The 23,187-nt window shown below is 46.0% G+C and overlaps 1 protein-coding gene across 1 annotated transcript in view; it reads right to left on the bottom strand.

Moving 5' to 3' along the window:
* Nucleotides 1–10,773: 10,773 nt before the first annotated feature.
* LOC126998181 (uncharacterized) overlaps nt 10,774–23,187 on the bottom strand; it is a 133,637-nt gene continuing 121,223 nt past the window's right edge. Inside the window, exons 9-11 of the mRNA XM_050859629.1 lie at nt 17,401–17,578; nt 12,477–12,613; nt 10,774–11,009 (exon numbers count right to left, since the gene is read on the bottom strand). Coding sequence (XP_050715586.1) covers nt 10,903–11,009; nt 12,477–12,613; nt 17,401–17,578 — 422 coding nt within the window. The 3' untranslated portion in view covers nt 10,774–10,902. The remainder of the gene's footprint in view (nt 11,010–12,476; nt 12,614–17,400; nt 17,579–23,187) is intronic.

The raw sequence follows: 23,187 nt of genomic DNA, 5'->3' as shown, positions 1-23,187 counted from the left end.
AAAATATATTGACATGTAACATTAGTGATGCATAATATGAATGCAAATTTTCACGCGCGCTTTTCAACATTTTATCACTCTTTACTTGTTACTCAAGCTAAAAATGTTTATAATTTTGTTTAAAAATTTCGGGATTTCATTATTAATATTATTTTTGTTATTTCCTGGACAATTTTGATGCATAGTATATGTATTGATGTTTTAGTTTAAGCATTGCAGACATTGCAAAAAATAATTGTATTTCAAGTTTACTTTACCCTTTCAAATCACAAAAGCTCAGCAACTACAAGGAATAATATGTTAGAATCAGGCACGAATATTCTGCATTATATTGTGCCTTAAGTGCTTTGATGGTTTTGGTATTGGCAGTATATATTTTTTCCCAGATTCTTTTTTGGACAAGAATATTTTTAGACCCTTTTTTCAGTTTATACTTTTCATACGCTTATAAAGTACATAAAGAAATGAAACTGCGCGTAAGATCTTCAAGAAAACCCCAACTGACTTAAAAAGAACAGGCTTCCACCTTTAATAGGAATCATATTTCTGGACTTCTTCCCGTAATACAGTATGAAGCATCATTAAACTTTCACACAGGCATACATAAAGATACACAAAGATATAAAAAGACTACAAGAGGCCAAATGGCCATCACAAGGCAGGTCCCTTCCCGTCCACAAATGCCTCTAATTTGTTAAAGGTTTCAACTGTGTTGGCCTCAACCACGTACCTACTCAGTTTGTTTGTTCCACTCATCTACCACTCCGTTCGTGAACCATTTTTTTACTATTTCTTCTCTGAACTTGAATTAATCCAACTTATACCCGTTGCTGTGTCCTCTCATCAGTTCTTAATATATAAGCACTTCATTTAAATCGCTCTTGTTAATCTCCTAAATCCATTAAAACTCCTCGATTAAATCCCCACGCAGTCTACGTCTTGCCAAGGAATGCAAGTTAATTAAGTATATTTAGTCCTTTCTTTATAGTCCTAAGTCATTGGATCATTTAAGTCATTCTCCTTCGCGTTGCTTCAAGGGATTCTATATCCTTCCTGTAATAGGGGCATCAGAGCTGAGCAACGTAGTCCAGGTGAGGCCTAACCAGAGCAAAATACAGGTTAGCGATAACCTCTGAGCTTCAGTTGCTTACACTTATCGAAATAATGATGGAGCTTTTGGGAGACAGTGAAATATCCGAATAGTTTCAGGAAAGGTGAAAAATTATTACAAAATACCACCAATTACTGGAGATATGAGAAGAAGCCATTAAGTTTAAGAAGACTACAGGAAAGAAAGGGGTAGATGTAGCGACAGAGGAAGAGCGAAGATTTCCCTGGTGCAGGACATCCAGGAAGGCGGCGTCCAGGAGCCGGCGCTGGACGGAAAGGACTGGAGGGGTTGATGCCAGTACTCGTGAAGGAGGACGGCATGGCTAGGAGGATGCATCAGCCGAATGAGGCGGACAAGAAGAAGTTATCCATGAGAACTCTTGTCAATTTGAAGATGGAAAATTATATATGCACAACAAATTAATAGCTTGAAGATGTATATTCCGGGTCGATGTTGGGCAAATATTAATTCTTCGTTTCTCAGCATTTTTCTTGAGAAAAAGAATATATCGCATTATGAAAATATTCATTTAGAACGTTACTTAAAAAAAAAAAGACAAGTATATAAAGGTGCACTCGCATTTTATTTGCTACTTAATTTGTTTAACTATTTGTTAGTATTTTTTGGTGTAGTGTGTGTGTGTGTCTGTGTGTGTGTGTGTGTGTGTGTGTGTGTGTGTGTGTGTCAAGAGGCATACTGAGGAGTCTGCATGTGAGGGACGCCCAAGTTGTCTATTTCTAATAAATAATAACTGTAAGCCGTTGAGGTTTCTTCAACACTGAGCTACATAGGGTTTCAGTAAAAGAGTTACGATGAACAAAGCATTAATACATGAAATGATAAAATTCCTATAACTTTGATAAATAAAACACCTGAAACTATCTTCCAAGAAATGCTAAAACTTCTATAACCTTTAACAATAACGATTAAAAAAATGCTAATTGAAAGAAGAATAAAAGCCTGCGAGTTATCTTTGCAACAGGAAAATGGGCATCGGGATCTACTGTCTGGGTTCCAGAAGTAATGTTAAATAATGTCAGTATATATGTTCAGAGTCAGCGGTAACAACTTCCCTTTGTAGAACTCCGTGAGCACTGCACCGCATTGACCAAGTCGCTCCTCCATCTAGTAAGCCCTTCCCGCGCCCACTACTGCCGCCCGTCTCGATCGCGAGGTTGTGGCCGACGACTCTTAACCTACTGTGCGCCACCTGCTTGAATTGACCGCGGCCTTACACGTTAAGAGCTGTTAAGAATAGACTGCAACACATCAGTCTTTACACCAATGTAGAACTAGCATATGTTTAAACTGTTTAATTCCGGCAATAATATCAACATAATTATTGAACAAGTTCTTGATGTGTCTGCTTGTTAGTGTGTTAGTTGCCAGGGTCGTTTACGCCATGCTCCCAAGGGTCATCAGGCACGCGGCGCCTCCCCCCCATAGTTGCTGGGAGATTATTTTCAGTCCGTCTAGTGCTAGAGATTTCGCTGGGTACCCAAGCTCCACTTAATAAACGTCCGTGCAGTCATACAAATCCACATGAAAAGTTTCATTGCCCAGTTATATAACTTTTCCATGTCTCAAGTCCTCATTGAGCCAGGACTGGCAGCCGTATATGATAGGGTTTATTTTAAGGCTATTTTTTTTTTACATAAAATGGTATGTCTATAATATTTTCTAAAAAAATACACAAATTTTAGAATGTTGCACAAAGTGTCTTGGGCGTGGGCGGCGATGGCTGATGACAAGTATCCTGCCGCTGTGAACACACTGCCTGTCCATCTCGCCAACAAATGATAATGGCTCAGTCTCCTACTGACGCATGGATTGCAAAAGTAAATAGTCTTAATGTTGTTCACAAGTATAATGTTATTTGCTCATAATTGAATCAGTGAAAAGGTGAATGATGTTCATGATAAATGATTTTAAGAAAAAAAACGACAAAACTTTCAAATTAATCATTCTATTTACAAAAATTCAAAACAGTACAACAACAGTAATGAAGACTTCTGCTTGACGCCGCTTTTGGATGTTACGACGGCCGTCCCAATAACGCAGAGAAGCCCCAACATAGCCAGAGCCGCCAACCGCCGCGCGCCGCACCGCAACTCACGCAACACGTGGAGCAACTTGGTACGAGGGACCCGGCTGTACGCCATCGAAAATTCAACAAAACAGACCGACTGTTTATGCCTTCTCCTATGGGCCGAATCAATTATCATTCCAAGTGAAATTAGGTGTTCATGTAGTACTACTTGTCTGCTCACGTACTGAACAGATAACAGCATCGTCATGTAGCTATGCAGGACACCTAGTGAAATATGTGCCGAGGAAATTCTTGGACAAGGGTCTACTACCTTTCTTGAAATCCTAATAATGCGGGCCAGCTGCGAGGGTCTTGGGTACGAACCGAAGACTCTCTCTCTCTCTCTCTCTCTCTCTCTCTCTCTCTCTCTCTCTCTCTCTCTCTCTCTCTCTCTCTATCTTTCACACACACACACACACAAAGAGTACTAATGACCGTCAGACCTGTTCGGTACGTCGACACCAACTATTTGTTTCATGTGAGAAGAAAAGTTGGTCCATAATTCTCGGACTTCTCGCCCAAATCCACGAGACTGTGGCCACAAAAACTGTCAGGGAAAATTATGTGTTGGCCGTAAATTCACCCCCCCCCATACCTCTCTCTCTCTCTCTCTCTCTCTCTCTCTCTCTCTCTCTCTCTCTCTCTCTCTCTCTCGTTTCTTTTTAAGCCAAGTGTGGAGGAGGATTTACATTATGCCTTCCAACATGTGGTGCTAACACAGCCCCAAACATGCTTGATAACATAACAGCAATGAGGTACCGTTTTTCCCAACACGTAAGCAACTTTTCGGTCAACATTTTGAAAACAAGGGCAAACAATAACGGCGTCCACACGAGGCAGCGGAATTACCGGCTGCCAACTTATACCCTCATCCCCACGGCCGCTCCTCGCTACCTACACGCAGGCAACCAGTGTTACACGCACGTACTGGGAATTAAAGTTGCTAGTTTGTTGACAGCTTGTACGTGATTGTGTTGCTTAACATGTTGCCATTATACTTCAGGGCACGTGTGTGTGTGTGTGTGTGTGTGTGTGTGTTCATAAAGGAACTACCTAAATAAAACACACATACACACACACACACACAGGAATGGTTCAGCAAATGGCAACATCAGATATCACGGGATACATATAAAAAAGAAAACGAGGTCTCTATTCCTTTACGTGGCCAGTCAGTCTCAGTATTGCGCATCGGACCCATTCACTCGTCAAAGCACCGACTCTTCTACTCTATCATGTGCCAATTAAATATACGCAGCTGGTGACCCTGCTTGATAGGTCCGGGAAGTTCTGGACGCCACTCACTCACTGGGAACCGTTGCATGAGAGTGAACTAGTGAGGTGTGTAGCAAGCCACCGGATGCTGAGGATAGGAGTAGAGAGAGAGGAAGAGAAGTATAGGGAGGGAAGGACACAGAGATGGAGGACACTATGAACTAACGTCTAACTTTACTCACCTTGCTGCCTGCCTTTTGCTCTTCACCGCCTCGTTGGCCACACGACGCTCAGGGGTGCCTCAGGGTCCTCAAAACCACGCACAGCTCGGTTACACACAAAAAAATGAACCTTGATATCGCGGCGTCACCTCGACTTCCTAAAGCAACAAGTGCTGAGGCGAAAGAAGCGAGGCGAGTCAGTCAGTCCTCATGTGACGGACCTGCCGGGCGTAGGATGTGTGTTCGAGTCCATTCCCGAAGCCTTCTGAGCAGTTTCACGAAAGTGGTGTATTGTGGTCTATTATTTTAGTCATCTGGGAGAAGTGAATCGACGCCTATGACAGCCCGACACGAAGGGATAGCAGTGTAGTGATGCAGGAGACTGCAGTGCAGGAGTGAAGGGGATTGCAGGCAGTGTGGGACAGTGGTCGTTATCATTAATTATCACTATCCACAGCTTTTCTCACGCCTTGCTGTATGGAAATTTCTGTGATTGGTTACTATACATTGCACTATAATCAACAAAAAACTTACTGCAGATGAGGGTAGTGCGCGCAGGTCGGTAGCAAAGCAGTTCGTTGTTCCCTCTACTACCAAGGTGTTAGAATTGGTCTTCAGGTCGCTAGGGTCCAGGTGACTGACTTGTGAATAAACTATAGTCACTCACAGTGTATATGATTACGAGTGTATGAGAGAGAGAGAGAGAGAGAGAGAGAGAGAGAGAGAATTATGTAGTTAGGGAGGTCCAAGCAATGCCAAATCAGTTAGTGGCAACATGCCGGGGCAGGATAAGTAAACGCACTTTTTTTTTTGTTGATGGATCAGTCAACTTTACTGGCTGCATACAAACCCTACGACATATTTACAGTTACAAAAAAATCACAGCGAACTACAAACTACTACTGCTGCCTCTCTCTCTCTCTCACACACACACACACACACACACCTGTAAACAACAAAGTCACACTACTACTTAATCTAGACAAAAGAGTATGTTACGTATTTCTCTACCAAAGAATGCAACGTTGAAGTACCTCTAGTATAGTTTAGATCACTTATACATACGTACGAGCTTATCTTCGTAGTTTTCCCTCGTATTCTTCTCCCTGACAGAAGAAAAGAAAACGAGGGAGAGAAAACGCGATAAAGGAGAGAGAAAAAAAAAAAAAACCCATACAAGTAATAACAGAAACGGCAGACAATGATGTACGCTTGTGTTGGTTCGTTTGTTTTCAATGTAGTTGTTTACAGGGGAAGGGAAGAGGAAAGGGAGAGTCCTGTGCTTGTTTGCTTGTTTGTCTATTTGTTCGTGATGCTTCTCCTTATTGGTTAAATGTGCGGTGTGAAGAAATATTTTGGTCCTGTGGCGACGAAGAGGCTGACGGATTTTTTTTTTTTTACAAATAAAACTAGAATAAAAGCAGGTCAGTCTTTCCCCCTCTCAGTCCATAAACAGTAACAAGTGTTCGTAATGGCTGGCTTTATTTACAAAGTTTTCTGCCGCAGCCACCTCGCTCTTCACGACTTGTTTGTTTGTCCTTCCTGCCCAAACAGATGTCCACACACACACACACAATGATCGGCGGCCATCCTTATCAACTTCTCCCCTCCCGAGGTCCCTAAACTGACGGCCATTTGGGTGAGGAGGGGGGGGGGGGGTGACATGACGTGACGGGGAGGGGAGGGGGACAGAGCTCGCTGGTGGGGCTGGTGGGGGTCAACACACTGTATTACGTATATGTATGCATTGGTTCACACAGCAATAAGTATTCACAGAGTCTGAAAACACGACCAACACGCAACAGAAATGACAAGGAATCCACTACGTAGGTACAGTGAAGTTAAAATGTTGTCTTTTATATATTTATATGTTTGTATATGTGTAAATATATATAAATGCTTCTTCGTTTCTTACAGGTCACAAAAATGGGAAGGGAGGAGAGGGAGGATGAGGATGAGGAAGCATTAGAAGAGGAAGATGAAGAGGAGGAGGAGGAGGAGGTGATGGTTTGGTGCTTCAGGGCAAGGAGCAATGGGTATGGTTCAGAGTCTTCACTGATCACCTCCACGCACGACGCCTTACCTTCCCGGGGCCTCTCTAACACCTTGATTCTCGGCCGTCACAACCTAGCCTCGACACCGCCACGAGGCACCTCACCCCTCACCTGGAAGTTCCCACCCAACACCTGGACGTTTCTCACCTAACTCATGACTTGCTTACCATCACCTATACCTTTCCCGCCTTTCTCTAATCCTTTGGTCCACCTTACCTGGACGCTATCACCGAGCACCTCGCGTCCCACCTACTAAAATGACCGGAGCCTTCCCTCGCCCTTTGATCCGACTTACGTCCCCCGCCCTCTTTGCCTCACGCTTCTAAAAGGACGCGCCCCACTTTCAACGATTTTTTTTTGCTTGCCATCCACCTTGCTGCACATCACAATCCGGACAATTCTTACGCCAGACAACAGGACAACGAACGCCGACTTGCATCCCTTTCTCATCCCTTTCTTCTCCCCTGTTATTTGTTCCATTCTCCTTGCCTTAAGTTCTCCATTTTCTCGTTCATAATCATTTTTTTTTCTTGTTCATCTTCCTCCTCCTCCTCCTCTTCCTTTTTCCATTAACCAGGTGAGCTTTTACACTTCCCTTCCCTTCAGGTGAGTAGCATTTACCTGGTGTGGGTGAGGCTGGTGGCCCGGAGATCACCTCGGGTTGCGTCCTCACAGGTACAACAGCCCATCGCAGCCACAGGTTCCTTCTTTAATCTCACCTGTAAGTCCACACGTTAATTATTTTTACTTTGATTTCGTCGTTATGTATTGATTGATGCCCAGTATTTTTCGTTCCTGGGTAATTAGAGAGGTGACGTGAATAGGGTTGTACATATTCTTTTGTACAAATTAAGCCGATTCCTGAACTCTCTCTCTCTCTCTCTCTCTCTCTCTCTCTCTCTCTCTCTCTCTCTCGTGTTGAATAAGGGCGCGGTATTATCAAATTAAAGTTTCTGGCTCTTCGCAAAGACGTGAAACGCAATAAACTTTCAAGACTGTGGCGGAGGAAAAACATCACTCTTGAGAACCTGTCGATCGGCAAGGGCTATGGAGGGAGAGGAGGGGAGAGTAGGAGGGAGGAGGAGGGAGAGAGAGGAGGGGAGTTATGGCGTCACGGAGAGGAGAGGAGGGAGAGACGAGGAGTGGCTGGTCAGTCGTTCACTTCGCTGGTTCACTGAAGCTTCGGGGCGTCACTCAAGAGGTACCGGAGACACTTCTTGAAATAGTAATACACATAAGACGGAAAAGAAAATCCCCTGCACGGACGCACGTAAATATCTACCTGGCAAGCGTGTTCATGTCTAGCTGTCCAGTGTATCGGGATAAAAATAATAACCAGTAGATAAGCTGACGCGAAATTTATTAGCGCCAAAAATGTTTGCTCCGAATATGTTTGATGCCCGCCTCGTGTCTCTCCCCTTCTCTCTCTCTCCCTCTCTCTCTCTCTCTCTCTGAGTCGGTGTCTTCTCCAGCTCCCGCGTGAGTTATGAGTCTTCAATAATGGTCTGGAGAGGTAATCTTGTGCCCGTCATGTCCTTCGTATCGATTGTGACTCATCTGCCGGGTAGGAGAGAGAGAGAGAGAGAGAGAGAGAGAGAGAGAGAGAGAGAGAGAGAGAGAGAGAGAGAGAGAGAGAGAGAGAGAGAGAGAGAGAGAGAGAGAGAGAGAACAACGGTCGACATCTAAACAAATCTATATATTTTTCTAATGGAAATAAACAATATGGTTAAACGATAAATATATAGGCCTATCTATAAAAAATGCAATAAATCAATACATATATGAATAAATGCGACTAACTTAACTTTCATTCATCCAAAGCCGAAAAAAAAAAAATCCGTGTAGTAACATCAATTGTCAAGGAACGCCCTTTTTTTTCTTCTTCATTGAATCCCTCCAAAATTCAAATTCTGTCTAGTAAGATCAGTCGTCAAGAAACCCCTATTTTTTTCTTTTCATGGAGGTCTCAAATAATTCCAATTCCGTCTAGCAACATCCATCGTCAAGAAACCCCTATTTTTTTCTTTTCATGGAGGTCTCAAATAATTCCAATTCCGTCTAGCAACATCCATCGTCAAGAAACACCTATTTTTTTCTTCTTCGAATCCCTCCAATTAATTCAAATTTCAAGTAACATTAATTGCCAAGCCCCTTTTTTTCTTTTTTCATCGAATCTCCCAAATAATTCAAAGTCAGTCTAGTCCGTCAGTCTTCAAGAGTCGCCCCTCGTCCCCGCCCCTGAAGACCCTCGTGCAGAATCGACCGTCAACACACTCCTCATTACTACCGGCTCTCAGGTGTTCTCCAGCGACCTTGGCCGCCCGCACCTGCCGCCAACCGCTCATCCAACTTCGGCTCCATTCAGGTGACCACTTCACCTCCACCTATTCACTCGCCACTTCAACTTCCACATCTAAACCAAGTACTTGCCCCTCGTCCCCCCCCACCCCTTGCTACCACCATCCTCACAGCTCCAACACCCCCATCATCACCACTATTCCTTGCCTCCTTCCACCTCCACCATTCTCCCCTTGCCCGCACTTCACCTGCTTTGCCCTCCAGGTGGGGGAGGGGGGAAGGGGTGATAATACAGGGGGGAAGGTCGTGTCCAAGGCCTGATTGTGGAGCGCTTGTCTCACGCCTCTGCCATTCTTGAGAGTCCTTTTGCCTACTCACAACTAAGAGAGAGAAGGATAAAAAATGTGTATTGCACGGCATGAGCTTCGAAATACTTTACAGATCGCCAACACTTCGCTCTCAAAAAAAATGCGAACTCGGAAAATGTTTGTGTTCATTGTTCTAATAATACTTTTCACCGCTATTAATACACTAATAGTACTTTTTCACTCCCAGGCTTACTCTCTCCACTCCCTATCCCCACCGAAAACCTATCTGCACTTCCAATTTCCTTCCTACAATCATTGGCTCCTGTCTGCCGAAAACGCAGTTTCCAGCCGCACTGAAAAAAAGACAAAAATAAATCACAGCAATTAGTGGAAACACTCGCAAGTTCCAACTCACGGCCGCACTTCAGGGCAGAACAATTTCCCGGCGAGGCGGCGCGGCGTGCCCCGCTCCCCTGGGCCTCGGGAACCCTGCTGAGCGACCACCTTGCATGTACTCAGGGCTGACGCGACGCTATTGTGGCCGCCGAGTCTGTTTGTCTTGTGCCTCCGCCCTCGGCCCCATGCACCAGCAGGGGGGTTGGAAGGGAGGGGAAGAGGAGGAAGCGGAGAGAAGGGAGGTAAAGGGGTGGAGTTAGAGCTAACAGGTTCAGGATGTGAGAGAACTGGAAGAACGCGTTAAGAAGTGTAGGTACGTATATTATATATTTTTTTGTTGTAATGTTTGTTTGTTTTTTTTCTTTAACGCATTCAAGAATCCATTGATTCACATTTGAGCACATGTAGAGGAGACACGAACGAGGGTCGTCGTGTCTGTGTGTCTATGTACAAGACGCCGCCAGCACCGGTGCGTCGCCCTCCAGGCAACATTAAAAGGTTCCTCAGTGCGTGGTGCAGGCGACGGATAATCGTCAGGACAGCAACATGACACAAACACAACAAAGTGACGTGGCTAGCTGGCTGCTTCCTTGCCGGCTGGCTGCTGGCTGGCTGGCTGCTCCTCTCATCTCCACGCACGAGGGCAACAAACCGTTCGTTCCTCGCACACTCGCTACAGGGAATTTCCACTTTCCTTTCAGTACAGAACACGTCCAGCCCTGTGGGTCCACCATCCTTCGCCTTTCAGGAAGTAACAAAAATATACACAGGCGGTAATATTCCGTGGCTTCTCTCTCTCTCTCTCTCTCTCTCTTCTCGCACGCACACACACACACACACACACACACACACACATACACACACACACACACACACACACACGTCAAACAGGTGGGTTCGTCATATAGGTTCCTTCTGACATGCGTCCGTCAGGCGCTTGCGTTCCACGCTGGGCGTGGGTTCTGGGTGTCCTAAGAGAACACAAGCACCTCACTCACCCACACACCTTTCTGCACACCTCGCGTTGCCTCACCCACCACCAACATCCAACACAAAGATGAACAAGAAATTAAACACATCATCATCTTCGGGAGCAGGACGATCGAGCCAGGTTACATTAGGTCACGCCATCAAACATTTAACCATCCAAATCCTTACAGTTGACCCTCTACGCTGACCCCTGGCTGGTGACCTCGACTGACCCAGGAGATCATCTGAGGAGGTTGATGAGCGTGGTGAGGGAGGAGAGGACGAACACCAGCGTCAGCGAGCAAAGATCCTTCCTGCTGGAGCCGTGCATGGCCTGAGGGTGCTCGCCTGTGGGGGGGAGATAGAGATTTACATAAATTTACATAGATATGAAGCCCACACAGACCCTATGGTCCAGACTAGGTGGTCTGTCCTTAAACCTAAGTGTGTGTGTGTGTGTGTGTGTGTGTGTGTGTGTGTGTGTGTGTGTGTGTGTGTGTTATTGTGTGTGTGTGTGTGTGTGTGTGTGTGTGTGTGTGTGTGTGTGTGTGTGTGTGTGTGTGTGTGTGTGTGTGTGTGTGTGTGTGTGTGTGTGTGTGTGTGTGTGTGTGTGTGTGTGTGTGTGTGTGTGTGTGTGTGTGTGTGTGTGTGTGTGTGTGTGTGTGTGTGTGTGTGTGTGTGAGAGAGAGAGAGAGAGAGAGAGAGAGAGAGAGAGAGAGAGAGAGAGAGAGAGAGAGAGAGAGAGAGAGAGAGAGAGAGAGAGAGAGAGAGAGAGAGAGAGAGAGAGAGAGAGAGAGAGAGAGAGTGTACATATTTCAGGATTTCAAAAAGGGTAAGAAAAACATTTTCTCAGAAATACACCTAAATATCAACTAAAGAATTTGTAGCACAAAAAACTATAATATGCCAACCCCTCCTCGTGTGACGGCGTTCCATCGAGGCAAGGGACAGGAATCCCCGCCGATGCATGAATCGGAAATAAAAACATCACAGTAATGGAAGAAAAAAAAAACATCAAGGCAATAGCCTTTTTATGGTTTCCGTGGATCGAGTCCATTGTATTGGCCTAAAAATTGTGCGATTCTCTTTTGACGTCCACGCGGCCACGCAGCCACGCCGACGCTTTGTTAGGGAGTGTTCCTTCCTGTTGCTCTCGGCGAGGGGGCGCCGCTTAACACAGGGCAGGGAAAACATGAAAAAAATGAAAATACTACTACGTCCAAAATAACCACTGCACAACAAGAACAGCAGCAGCGGCAACAACAACAACAACAACAACAACAACAACAACAACAACAACTACTACTGCTACTACTGGTGGTGGTGGTGGTGGTGGTAGTGGTGGTGGTAGCTGTGGAGGTGTTGCTGGTGCTGGTGTTGTTACTTGTGCTGGGGCTGTTTCTACAACCACTACTACTACTACTACTACTTCTACTACTACTACTGCTACTACTACTATTACCACTACTACTTCTACTACTACTACTACTACTACTATTACTACTACTACTACAACTACTACTACTACTAGTACTACCACTACTACTACTGCTGTTGTTTCCACTAGTGTCACTAATAATAATAAACCATTTAAACGACCACGATATGATCCCACTACCTGCTGCTTCCGCACACAAAAATGTGAAATAAAAAAATAAAAAATACCCCTCCCCAAAAAAGAATATACAGAATAGCCAGTCAACAGAGCTTCATCACATTCACACATGCGAAAATAAAAACCCATCACAGTAAAACAATATCCTGAGTCACTTTCACAACCCCAGCCACCGCCGCGCCATGGCCAAGGCAACGCACCGTTGAGGACGTGGACGAGGACGCTGCCTGTGGCCACGTCGCCGAGGGAGCAAGTGTAGTTCCCGGAGTCCTTAGGGGAGGCGTTGGCGATGAAGAGCGTGGACACGATGACGGAGCTGCTCATGTCTGTCTTGACACTGCCGGGAGGAAGATAGCAGTGTCAGGGAGGGAGACAGGGAGAAAGGGGAAGAAAAGAAGAGAGGGTAATAGAAGGGAGAGAACGAGTGAAAGAAGTGTGAAGGGGAGAAGGAAAGAAAAGAAGCAGAAAGAAAATGGGATATGTAGGAGTGATGGCGGATATACATAGGAATACATAGGAAGAACAGACACCAGAAGACCTATCGGTCTATGACGAGGGTGTTTGTTTACTACCGCTACTACTAGTAATCTACGTGTGGTAGGACAGGACAGAATAGATGAAGGCTCCTCCCCACCCACCTCTCCCTCCGGCAACGTGCCGGCAGGAAATAGTTAGAAGAGAACACCATGTACCTTTAAGGAAGAAAGGGACATGGAAATTTTACAGTAAAGAGAGAAATAAGAGGAAATTACTACCCTTAACTTACACTACTGGTAACCTAAGCTGTGGGGGAAAATGACTTCATTATATAAGAACATAAGAACATAGAAATACAGGGAGGCTGGAAGAGGTCGAGTGGCCTACACAGGGCAGCCCCAGAATCCCCCTTAATACTCACGATGGGTGAGGTGTAGTTTCAGGGGCACAGGTGGAGGCTTGATCCTCGTTTTACCGGCGGTACTAGGCACAGCACCAGTAACCTGTCACTTTACTGCACCCACACCTCACTCCACCTGTCATGCGGACATTAACTGTTGCTTTACTCTATTGTTGACTTTCGCTACTTGCAATCTAGGTTGTGGGGGAGAGTTATATGAATATAGGTTGAGGTCTTGCTGCAATCTGTCTGAAAACATGCGAAAAAGGGTCAGTATAATCTTATATCCCTGAAGTGCTTATCCAAAGAAGACTTAAAGCTATTGATACTCTGTGCGCTAACTACTGACGGTGGGAGTCCATTCCAGAGATCGACGACTCTGTTATTGAAAAAACTTCTGCACACCAATGTGTTACATCGATTTCCCTTTAACTTCGTACCGTTGCTACGTGTTCTTGTGTTGGTGTCTCTCTGAAATAGACTATCCGGGTTAATGTTGTCGAATCCATTAAGGATTTTGAACACTTCAATTAAGTCCCTTCTTATCCTTCGCTTTTTTAGGGAAAACATATCTAAACGCTTTAAACGCTCGTCATATGGCAAGTTTCGGAACGCTGGAATTTGTTTGGTTGCTCGTCGCTGTATCTTTTCTAGCAAAACTTGATCTTTGATATAGTTCGGTGACCAGAACTGAACGGCGTATTCTAGGTGTGGTCTTACAAATGCTAAAAATAATCTCTTCATAAGTTCGGGTGATTTATAATCAAAGTTTCTTGATATTAATCCTAACATCATATTGGCTTTTTTACTCGCTGCAGAACATTGATCACTCATTTTAAGAGTGTTACTGATAATGACACCAAGATCTTTTTCTTGTTTTACTTCGCTGAGCTCATGTCCTTGAATCTGATATTTAAAGTTGGGATTTTTTTCACCTATGTGTATTACTTTACATTTACCTACGTTAAAACTCATTTGCCATTTTTCGCTCCAGTCGGCAAGTCTTATTAAGTCTGATTGAATCTTTTCGCAACTTTCACTGTTCATTACCGTACCTCCTAATTTGGTGTCGTCGGCGAATTTGGCTACTTTTGATAGGATATCAGTTTCTAAGTCGTTCACATAAATTATGAGTAGTGTTGGCCCCAGGACCGAACCTTGGGGCACGCCACTGGTGACGGGTTGCCAATCCGATGCTTCACCATTAAGAACTACACGTTGTTCTCTGTCGGTGAGCCAGTCATGAATCCACGCACATAGATGGTCGTTAATACCGTGGGAACGCAGTTTTGAAATAAGCCTAACGTGAGGAACTTTTATCAAACGCTTTCTGAAAATCTAGGTAAATTACGTCATATGGGCTTCGGGCGTCCCAACATGTATAAATATCGTTGAAAAAGGTTAATAGGTTGGTAAGGCAAGACCGATTACTACGAAATCCATGCTGACTATCAGTTATCAAATCATTTGTTTCAAGGAAAGTGATCATTTTATCCCTGATTATTTTTTCGAATAGTTCAATTAGGACAGACGTAAGGCTGATGGGACGATAATTACTGGCTTGTTTTTTGTCTCCTTTTTTAAAGATCGGGGTAATATTGGACTTTTTCCACTCGAGAGGCAAATGTATGGGAATGAAGGAGATGACGTGGGAAAAAAGGGTGATATAAGGGACATTACAAGGAAGAGTGAAGGTGAGAAGGTAAGATTAGAAGCAGAAAGAAAAAGGGATTGAAAGGAAGGAGTAATGGAAGGTATGTTAGAGTGTGGGAGAGGAGGAGGAGAGGAAGAATGATGGGAGGGACAGAACGAAGGAAAGACGAGTGTGAAGGTAAGAGGGAGAGAAAGAGGGAGGGAAGAGTAACAGAATAACAAAACGATTGAAAGGAGTGAAGGTATGCAGGAGTGAGGGAGAGGAAGAGAGAAGGGAGGGAGAGAACGAAAAAAAGGAAGGTGAGAGGGAGAGAGGGAAAAGTAAAGAGCGATAGGAGGGAGAGCAAGTGAAAGAAAGAGGGAGTGAAGAGAGAGGAGAGGGGGAAGAGGAGTAGGAGAGTTAAATAAAGAACAACACGAGGTTAAAGAGGAAGAGAGTACAGGCAGGATAATGGGAAAGAAGGAGAGATTGATAAAAGGATGAGGTGAAGGATGAAGAGGAGTCACTATAGCTAACACACACACACACACACACACACACACACACAGGTAAACAGTCCCTTATTTACTTATCTATCCTTCTTTCCCTTCCCCTCACCAGACGCAGCTTCTCACTCCCTCACTCTTTTCTCACACCCACTCTCACTTATCCATCTCTTCCTCACCCTCCATATTACTAGTTCCCTCCTATATATAAGTACTTGGAACCCTCATATTTCTTTCCTGCTTAGCTAACACCCTTCACACTCATTCCCTCAGCTCCCTCACATTAGTCCCTCAATACTCTCACTCGCACTCCTTGGCCATGATCTTCAAGGAGCGAGATGGTAGAGCGCTGTGTTGTAGCGTCACTTGTGGAGACTAATATCCCGCGTTGTTCATTAAATCTTCCGTGCTCTGAACTTCATGTTGTATTTTTCACATGTGTTTTTGTATCTGCATTCTACACACACACACACACACACACACACGCTGGTGGTGGAGCGTCTTGGCACGGGCCGCACATTTATGATGCAATGTGTGACGTCATGTCGTTCTGGCGTTCCGTGAGAAGGCCATGCACTCACTCGCTCGCTGATTTCACCCAGAAACAACGCATTCATACACTTGGGCGAGTCACCTGACAGCAGATTTACAACCCAGCGCCACACTCCTTAATGATCGTTTACCCCGTCAGGACAGCCTTCGCATCAGGTATGTGCCTCATATGCCTCTTAAACGCCATTATCACCTTATACACCTCTCTCTCTCTTTCACACGCGTCGCAGCGTCCACGAAGGTGAGGCCGTGGTAAGGGCATGCCCCACCTTGCTCATCCTGGGTGCTCTCGCACACCATCTTAACCAATAATTTTGACACCCCGTTGCGCCGCCATACAGAAAACGCTGAAGCAGGTCTGGTGGGTTATCTAACTCTATTGAGTCATAGTATATACATTGTGACCGTCCAGACAACGGTACACTGAAACCAAGAGGCCACTCTCAGGGTAGTGCGGCCCCACCAGCATTCCGTCCCCTCGCTGCAGCCCCGCCTGGGCTATGACAAAGCGAGCCCATTTACTGAAAACTCCCGGAATGGTGGACAAGAGTGCGTAAATGTCTTTGTTCATTAATAACCGCGATTGCTGTACCAAACGTACCTCGTCCACGGAGCTTGGTTCCAGGATCGTAAGCAAGGGAGACTAGATGTATACTAAAAGAGCGAAGCTGCTAAAGATCTCCAAGTGGCGCCAGGCGTTAACAAAGGTTCGTAGTATTCTACGGACCTTGACATTAACCATCATGGAAGACGACCGGGCTTAGCGTTATTAACTGTTATATTAAATGTATTTTTTTGTGAAACAAGTCCAGTAATGGGGCAGGATACCTCAGCGGGTTTGGTTGCTGCATCGCGACAGAGAGGTAGCGAGTTATATTCAAGTTCCTAGCCGCTTCTCGGTGAGAGAGGTAGTCTTAGCTACTTTTTTAATAGCTCGGGGGGATTAGATAAAAGAAGGTACTGAAGGAAATTGGAGGTGGTGGTGCACTTTTAGAGTAATGTTGAATTTTAACTTTGTGTGTGCTATGGGGGTCAGTGCCTTTCTCTTACACATAAATACATACCAAACGAGTCTCACATACTGTAAAAACCGTGTTCAGCATTGTACACACACACACACACACACACTGGTGGTGGAACGCCTTGGCCTTGACCGTATACCTGTGGCGTAGGTGACGTGTGACGTCATCATCACCCTCACACAGATCCCTCACCGCCACACGTCACATTCCTTCCCACACTGTCACATTCCTTCCCTCACCGTCACATTCCTTCCCTTACTCCTTTTACGATTGTTCCTCCACTGCAGCACAACTTCCTTCTCCACAGTGACCTCCCTCCTCCCGCTCACATTCCTTTCCATACCGTGACATTCCTACCCTCACTCCCCTCATCCCGGTCCCTCATCACCCTCACCCAGACCCCTCAGCCACCATCGTCACCGTCCTTCCCTCAGTCCCCTCACGCTTGCTCCTTCACGCAGCACACCCTCCTCCATGGTCCCCTTCCCCCACTTCCCCCTTGCTTTCACTCCTACCATCCTCGCCGCTCCTCACCTGATGCCGCCCCTGGAGGTGTCGTAGTTCAGCATGTGGTCCCCGTGCCGCCACAGGATGAAGGTCTGGGCCTGCGGCATCTGGCTGATCGTACACTTGAGCTCGATGGTGCTGCCCGTCTTGTAGAATTTCTCGCTCACGGAGGAGCCCCGCTCGTCGATAATGTCCACCACTGGGGCTGCCACAGGGTCAGGGGTAGGAAGAAATTACAGTGAGGTGAAGGTGTCCAGGAATATACTGTTACACGGGTTGTGGTGTTGTGAGTAAGGTGTGAGTGAATAAAAAGATGAGTGAAATGTTTGTGCACAAGCAAATATGTTGGAATATCGATGTTAGGAGAGCAATTAAGGATACATAAATAAATAATACGGATGACTGGTGTTTTTACAAGCCGAGAATCGATGAGCAAATCTAATAATGGTGATATTTCAGAAAACAAAGAGTAGAAAATGAGTAAAAGTTCCAGAACGCAATTACACGAGACAAAGGAAAGAAGGAAGGAAGGGCGGCAAAAATTCTAAAATTCTAGGAAATATGTGAACGTGAGAGGAAATGATTACACGAAAAACAGAAAATGGGGATAATTTTGAGCAGAAATGTGGCTGAAATTGCTGGAAAAAGACGTCGCAAATGCGTACACACCTACACCAATTACACCTAAACGACGCCTGTGAATTTGCAAAGGAAAACACAGTCGAGGTTTAGATGATAACTTTGTACCTTCATTACGCTAAAGAACGCAGCTCCTTGCACGCCACGACACTTAAAAAGGCAAAGGATCTCTCTCTCTCTCTCTCTCTCTCTCTCTCTCTCTCTCTCTCTCCCCCCCCCCCGCCGCGCCTCCATATCACGCCATAACTCTGCCCTGATTGCTTCCCGCCCACGGCTTCTTGTGCTTTATCTGTTGGCCCCCGGAGGCACGCCCCACCCGCCCCCCGCCCCCCTAGGCACGCCCCCCCGCCCCCCGCCCCCCTCGATGAGCAGGACGACAGGAGATAAAACAAATGCGAGAAAATGTATAAAAGGTAAATATGAGGATGCGATGCTACGAGAATACTACTACTACTGCTACTACTGCTACCACCACTGCGACTATTACTATTACTACTACTACAATAATAATAAAGATGATAACAATAATGATAATAGTAGTGATAATGATCGTCGTCGTACACAGACACACACACAAAAAAAGATATCGCAACACTGACACAATGAAGAACAACAACCAGGAGGAAAACGTCACCAGGAAGAGGAGAGAGTGTGTAAACAAAGAAGAAGGAGGACAATAATCAAGAGACAAAGAGACAAAAGCACAGAGAGGAACGCATTCGCACGCCGGCTAACGAAGAAGCGGAGGACCAAGAGTGCAGGCAAAGTGTGTGTGTGTGTGTGTGTGTGTGTGTGTGTGTGTGTGTGTGTGTGTGTGTGTGTGTGATCCCCCCCCCCCCTTCCGTCTGATACCCGGCGCCCATTCCCTGCTGAGTGGACAGTGGCGGAAGTGCAAGCAACTGCCCATCCGTTTCCACTCGGCACAGGATTCGAGCCCCGGGATAGCTTGGTTGGGACCCGAGTGTGTGTGTGTGTGTGTGTGTGTGTGTGTGTGTGTGTGTGTGTGTGTGTGTGTGTGTGTGTCAAGAGAGAGAGAGAGAGAGAGAGAGAGAAACAACACCATGGAGCTCATGACCCAAGGCGCCAAAACCTTCTTCTTTCATGGCTCCACTCGCTTCCTCCTGAGGCTCCGCGGACCAACATTCAGCTACTCCCTCCCCTTCTCCTCCTCCTCCTCTTGCTCTTCCTCTTCCTCTTTCCCATTCCTCTTACTTTTTTCCTCTCACTGACCTCCCTCCCCTCCCTCTTTCTTTCCTCCATTCATCTGTGTTTTTTCTCCCATTCCTCTCATTTCATCCTCTCCTGCCTCCTCCTCCTCCTCTTCGGCTTTTTCCCATTCTTCTCACTCCTCTCTGTTCCTCTTTCCCATTCCTCTTACTTCTTCCTCTTATTGGTCCCTGTCCCCTCTTCTTCCTCTTTCTCTCTTCCATTCCCCCTTTTTTTTCCTCCCAATCCTCCCACTTTATCCTCTCCTGCCCTCTCTCTTACTCTCCTCATTTCTCTCTCACTCTTCCTTTTCTTTCTTTCTCCTTTCCCTCTGACTATTATCTCACTGTTCCATTCCTTCTCTTTTTTGCTTCCATTCCTTTAACTCTTCCTCTAACTGCTCTTCCCCTCTGCTCCTCTTCCTCTTTGTTCTATCCACTCTTTTTATTTCTTCTCTCTATTATTCCTCATTTGCTACTTTTCCTATTCCTACCCTCACTTCCTTCCTCTCTGCTCTTCCCATTCCTTCTTCCTTCATTTCTCCCCTCACCCTTCTTCGCTTCTCTCTCTTTCAATTTCCTCTTTCCTTTTCTTCCTTCTTGTTCCCTCTTCTAATCTCTTTCATTCTTTTTTTTCTGTTCTCCCCAAACTCTTTCTCCTTCAAGTCACTTTCCCTCTTCTGCCGTCCTACTTTTCGTATCTTTCCGCCTCTCTTCTCCTTCCCTCCTTCTTTTCCCTCTTACTTCCTTCAGATTGCTCGCCTTCACTGCCCCCTCACTTCCCTTTTATTTTCTATCTCACCTTTTCCTCGTTCCACTCTTCCTTCTTCCTCCGTGTCTGTCTTTTTCCCCCCCCACTCTATCTGTTCTCTCTTCCCTACCTTCTCATTCTCTCCTCTCACCCTTTCACCTTCACCCGCTCAACTTTCTCCACTCTTTTTTCCATCCCTATACTTTTCCCCCCTCCCTCCCTTTCTCCCGTCCCCTCCCACCACGCCGCCCTCCCTGATCACCCTTTCCCTCTCCTTCTCCTCCCCCGCTTACCGCCAGTATTAACGCTCACTCATCCGTTTCTCGCATATAAAGAAAGTTTGAAGCCCGTCTTTTGCATTACACGAATTTTCGAAGATAAAACGAGATGGGGCCGCTTGGGGAGATGGGGAGACCTTTATGATTTTGTCCCTCTTTTCTTCTGTCTGTCTCACTCTCTCTACCCCCCTACCCTCCCCTTTCTCTCTCCTATCACCTTCCTCATTTTTTTCTGTCTTTCTTTAGGAGAGGAGCAGAAGTTGGAGGTTATGGGGAGGGAGTAACGGCGGTTGGAATGGCTGGGGCTTACACCTCGTTTGCCATGCGTGTTACGGGCGTGAACATGACCATAATAATTACTCCACTGTGTCTGCATGAATGTGTGTGTGTGTGTGTGTGTGTGTGTGTGTGTGTGTGTCTGTATGAATGTGTGTGTGTGTGTGTGTGTGTGTGTGTGTGTGTGTTATACGATGGCCTCTCCGAAATCTAATACTACTTCTCTTGACCCAAATATCGAGTCTGGCATGAAATGAGATACTGGTCTTCTTTGCACACAGAATATCCAGCGGATGGAATATACATGAATACTTCCTCCCCCCTCCCCCCCTCCCGCCCCCCTTACTCCCAACCCCAAATAAAGAGTATCAATTTATTGGGGTGAGAATGTGCGTCTGAAAGAAGTGAGAAAAAGCGTGACAAATTTACAGAGGATAGACAGGTATTGAATCAGCGAAAAAAAGGTGAGGTAAAGAGAAGAAATGTGATGAAACCAGGACGGAACTGGAATAATACAGGATGAAAGAGAGAGCTTATCATATTGCTTCACCTTCATTCTCATCCCCACTCTCACTTCCACCTCCACCGCCACACCACCACCACCACCACCACCACCACCACCGCCACAACACCACCACCACCACACCACCACACCACCACCACCACACCACCACCACCACCACCACCACCACCACCACCGCCACAACACCACCACCACCACCACCACCGCCACAACACCACCACCACCACACCACCACCACCACCACCACCACCACCGCCACACCACCACCACCACCACCACCACCGCCACACCATCACCACCACCACCACCACCACCACCACCGCCACACCACCACCACCACCACCACCACCACCGCCACAACACCACCACACCACCACACCACCACCACCACCACCACCGTAGCTGCCAATATCACAACCACCACCATCATAACCTCCCCACCACAACTACTGTCACCCTACACAACCATAGCTCCCATCACCACCACCACCACCACCATCATCACCACCATAACTGAAAACATCCTCCCCCCATCATCATCATCACCATAACTGACTTTACTGTGACTGTCATTACCACCACCATATCTGCCACCATCATCACTACCACCACCACCATAACTGCTAGCGCCCCCCCCCCCCCCCATCATCATTACTATACCTGACCTTACTGTCATCACCACCACCCTCGCCGGCCCCATCTTATCACTACCAGAAGCGTCTCTCACCGAACACAGACAAACGAGTACAAGCTCAGTGCAGGACCTTACATAGCGCTCAGTGTTGATGCAGTTCATTTTCTCAGGGTCAGTCCGGCGCCCAAACACACATACTTGACAAGCCTTTCGTAAGAGTTTTGGGCATTTCCAGAGGTGGTTTTACACATATTTGATTAGCCTTTCGTAGGAGTTTTGGGCATTTCCAGAGGTAGTTTTACACATATCTGACAAGCCTTTCGTAAGAGTTTTGGGCATTTCCAGAGGTAGTTTTACACATATTTGACTAGCCTTTCGTAGGAGTTTTGGGCATTTCCAGAGGTAGTTTTACACATATCTGACAAGCCTTTCGTAAGAGTTTTGGGCATTTCCAGAGGTAGTTTTACACATATCTGACAAGCCTTTCGTAAGAGTTTTGGGCATTTCCAGAGGTAGTTTTACACATATTTGACTAGCCTTTCGTAGGAGTTTTGGGCATTTCCAGAGGTAGTTTTATGACTCTTTTGGTAGTCTGACCCCTCTTCTGTACCTTCAACAAGACAGATCTCCTTTTCGACCGTTGGAAATAGTTGATGTGATGCGAGAGGTGGAAGGGCCTGACATTACCGACCATAGCGTTTGTTTAGTTGTAAATAGTCACTAGGCCATTATTGTATTTTTTTTTATGAGTGAATTGCTAAGAATTTTATCACCTCCCTCACTGGCATATTTTCAGTCATTAGTCTGCTAATTGCTGTGTTGCAAATAAACCATTAATTAGTTTTGTTATTATTATTATTATTCTTATTCTTATTCTTATTCTTATTATTATTATTATTATTATTATTATTATTATCCTTATTATTCTTATTAACAATCCCACCATGACCACCAAAAATACCACAACCACCTCCACCACCACCACCACGTCCACCACAACCATCATCAACCTCGCCCTCATTATCTTCCACCTCCCCACCACTACCACCACCACCATCACACTCCCCATCATTACTCCACCCACCCCCTCATTCCCAGCAGGCAAGGCGGGGCACAAAGGCTCAGGGAACGGATGTGTCAAGGTTCTCCACGACCCTACAGCGGCCGCGCCATTGTTGCGTCAGAGGGTTAAGAATACTCTTTTTACTCTCCTTACGCCCAAACGTGGCTCCAGTATCTTACAAGCCCTTAATCCCACTACCTCAGGCGTTTATGGAACCCACGTGGCTCAGTAGCACCGTGTGTCCCGCCGAGGCGCCGCGTCAACACAGTGTGTCTGTGGGGCGCTGAGGACACGAGGCTTGCTGGCCGACCCTCGGGATGTTGCCGGGGAAACAAGGAAGTGGCAAACCTACGCGACGCAAACAAAAATTCCTCGAGAGGGTGAAGCTCCTCAAGACATGTTTGTGGTAAGTTTTGAGATGTCTCTCTTGGCGGGTAAACACGAC

The sequence above is a fragment of the Eriocheir sinensis genome, chromosome 2 (assembly GCF_024679095.1).
Source record: "Eriocheir sinensis breed Jianghai 21 chromosome 2, ASM2467909v1, whole genome shotgun sequence".
Taxonomy (NCBI): Eukaryota; Metazoa; Arthropoda; class Malacostraca; order Decapoda; family Varunidae; genus Eriocheir; species Eriocheir sinensis.
The sequence above is the reverse complement of the archived record's forward strand: the minus strand, read 5'-3'. Positions and strand labels throughout refer to the sequence as shown.